Here is a 2,129-nt window from a genome sequence, read left to right on the forward strand (position 1 = left end):
TCTGCGTGCCAGGCGGGCAGGGATGGGGCATCTTCCTCGCTCGCCCTCCTTTGCGGGGGGGAGGTCTCAGCAGCGGGGAGCGATGCCCAGCGCCCTGCGCTGCCCCGGGCGGCGGGGACGGCTCAGCCCACCCCGGGCGCCGCTCGCTCCCGCCGCTGACAGTACCGGGGTCCCCACCCCGGGGAGGGGAGCAGACGGGGACCCCTTCGGGGCTTGCGGTGGCCGCGTCCTCACGGGGTGCTGCTGCTGCTTTTGATTTTGGCGACGACTTTTTTCTCTTTCACGCGCCTGTTCTGGAACCAGATGGTGATCTGTCGCTCCGTGAGGTTGGTGGCGGCGGAGATCTTCCTCCTCTTGTCGCGGGTGATGAACTTGCTGCTGGCGTACTCCTTCTCCAGCTCCTTCAGCTGCCCCTTGCTGTACGGGACCCTCTTCTTGCGGCCTCGGCGGAAGGAGCAGCCGTCGGGGGGCAACTGCCCGGCGGAGTCTGGGCGTGGGGAGAGACCGGGCTGAGCGGGGCCGGGGGGGTCCCCACGCACCCTGCACCCACCTCCCATCACCTTTCCCTGCAAGCAGCACCCCTTCTCCCTGCCACCCCATTTCCTCCCTCCGGCCTCCTGACACCGGTGATATCTAAAGACAGTTATATTTTCTCCATTAATATTTTAAAATTGTTTTTCTTCCCTGATTTTTTTTTTTCTTTTTTTCGTGGAGAAATCCAGGTATCGGCAAAATTCCGACGCGGACGAGACCTGCGCTAACAGCCGCGTACTCGCTCCGCAGCTCATGCGCGGTCGATGAGCGGCCGAACCGGGCTGGGGGCGAGCTCGATCCCACCGGCGTGGCGTGGGTGGGGGTGCGTGGGGAGGGCCCCCCCCCCCCTTTTCACGGGCCTGCACGATGGGGGCCATGCTCACTCCCTACCCCCCCTTGAAAGCAGCCCGATTCCGAGCGCTGCTGGCGGGCTGCGGGATCGTGTCCGAACCCGGATAGTGTCACCGTCCGAACCCAGATAGTATCACCGTCCGAACCCGGATAGTATCACCACCATCTGCCTCCCCCCTCGAGGGCGAGGAGTTGCAAAGGGCAGGGATAATATAAATTATTACTTTGTGAAACCTACGCACTGGCTAATTAGGGCTAGCTCGCCAACAAGTGTTACTGGACGGCAAGAGCAGCTCCCCAGCAGATTATTTTAAGCCTTGGTCCCAACCCACCCCCGCACGATGCACCCCCCACACTCCCCCTGCCCTCTCCCGGCCCCAGCACAGAGATTTTTACCTGCAAAGGCGGATTTCAGGAGGTACCCGGCCTGGCCCTGCTCTTTGGGGCAGCACATCTGGCTGCTCCAGCCGCCGCCCAGAGCCCACGGCTGATGGTAACCGTCCACGGGCAGCAGAGTCTCATGCCGGGCCTCCCCCGGACCCCCCAGGCCCGGTACTACCGACACGTCCAGGTACCCGGCGACGGGCTGGTAAGGGGCCCCGTAACCGGGGTAGAAAGCGAACTCGGCGGGGCGGCTCTGGAAATCCTCGCTGCCCGCGGGGGGGTCCAGGTACTTCTCGGCGGGGAAGGGGCCCTGGGCCGGGCCGGCTTTCAGGGCGCTGCGGGCGACGCGGCAGGAGTAGTAGCCGCTGCCGAAGTATCCGTAGGGCAGCGGGGCGGAGGCGGCGGGACCCGGCGGGGCGGCCGGGGGGGGCGGCGGGGCGGCGGGGCACGGCTTGGGGGGCTCTGCCGGCCCCTCCGCCGGGTAACCGGGGTTCATCCCGGGGGGAGGCGAAGGACCGCCGAGGGCCGGGGGGGAGGCGGCAGCAGCCCCCTGCCCTGGCCGCCTGCGAAGCCGCCGGCTGCCAGGAGCCCCCTCGAGGCCCGGGGGGCCGCGGGGCTCCGGGGGCTGCATGGCGGGCGGCGCGGGGGCCGGGGCATGGGGAGAGCCTGCTCGGCAGCACCCGGGCACTGCCCGAGGGGGGTCTCTAGATCTTTTTAAAAGGCTGCGAGCTGCCGAGAGCTGCCTTTCCCCGCCGGGCTGCCCTGACGCAACGGCCGGGGGCTGCCTCATTGGCTGCCACTCGGGGGGAAAAGGACGGAGAAGGAGGAAAAAAAAAACCCAACCCCCCACAAAAAAAAAA

General features: G+C 66.9%; 1 protein-coding gene across 1 annotated transcript; it reads right to left on the reverse strand.

Moving 5' to 3' along the window:
* Positions 1–230: 230 nt before the first annotated feature.
* On the reverse strand, positions 231–1,900 carry HOXB13 (homeobox B13). The gene is made up of 2 exons (XM_086626323.1): positions 1,282–1,900; positions 231–487 (listed from the first exon to the last, which is right to left on the reverse strand). The coding sequence occupies exons 1-2, from the start codon at positions 1,898–1,900 to the stop codon at positions 231–233; spliced, it is 876 nt and encodes a 291-aa protein (XP_086482449.1).
* Positions 1,901–2,129: the final 229 nt, after the last annotated feature.

Source organism: Tauraco erythrolophus, chromosome 25, assembly GCF_009769465.1.
Source record: "Tauraco erythrolophus isolate bTauEry1 chromosome 25, bTauEry1.pri, whole genome shotgun sequence".
Taxonomy (NCBI): Eukaryota; Metazoa; Chordata; class Aves; order Musophagiformes; family Musophagidae; genus Tauraco; species Tauraco erythrolophus.

Excerpts from the sequence above, each read along its gene's own strand:
- HOXB13 (XM_086626323.1), bottom strand. The coding sequence starts at position 1,900 with ATGCAGCCCCCGGAGCCCCGCGGCCCCCCGGGCCTCGAGGGGGCTCCT. Across the intron at positions 488-1,281 it reads CCTGAAATCCGCCTTTGCAG|ACTCCGCCGGGCAGTTGCCC; the intron begins GTAAAAATCTCT and ends CCCCACGCCCAG.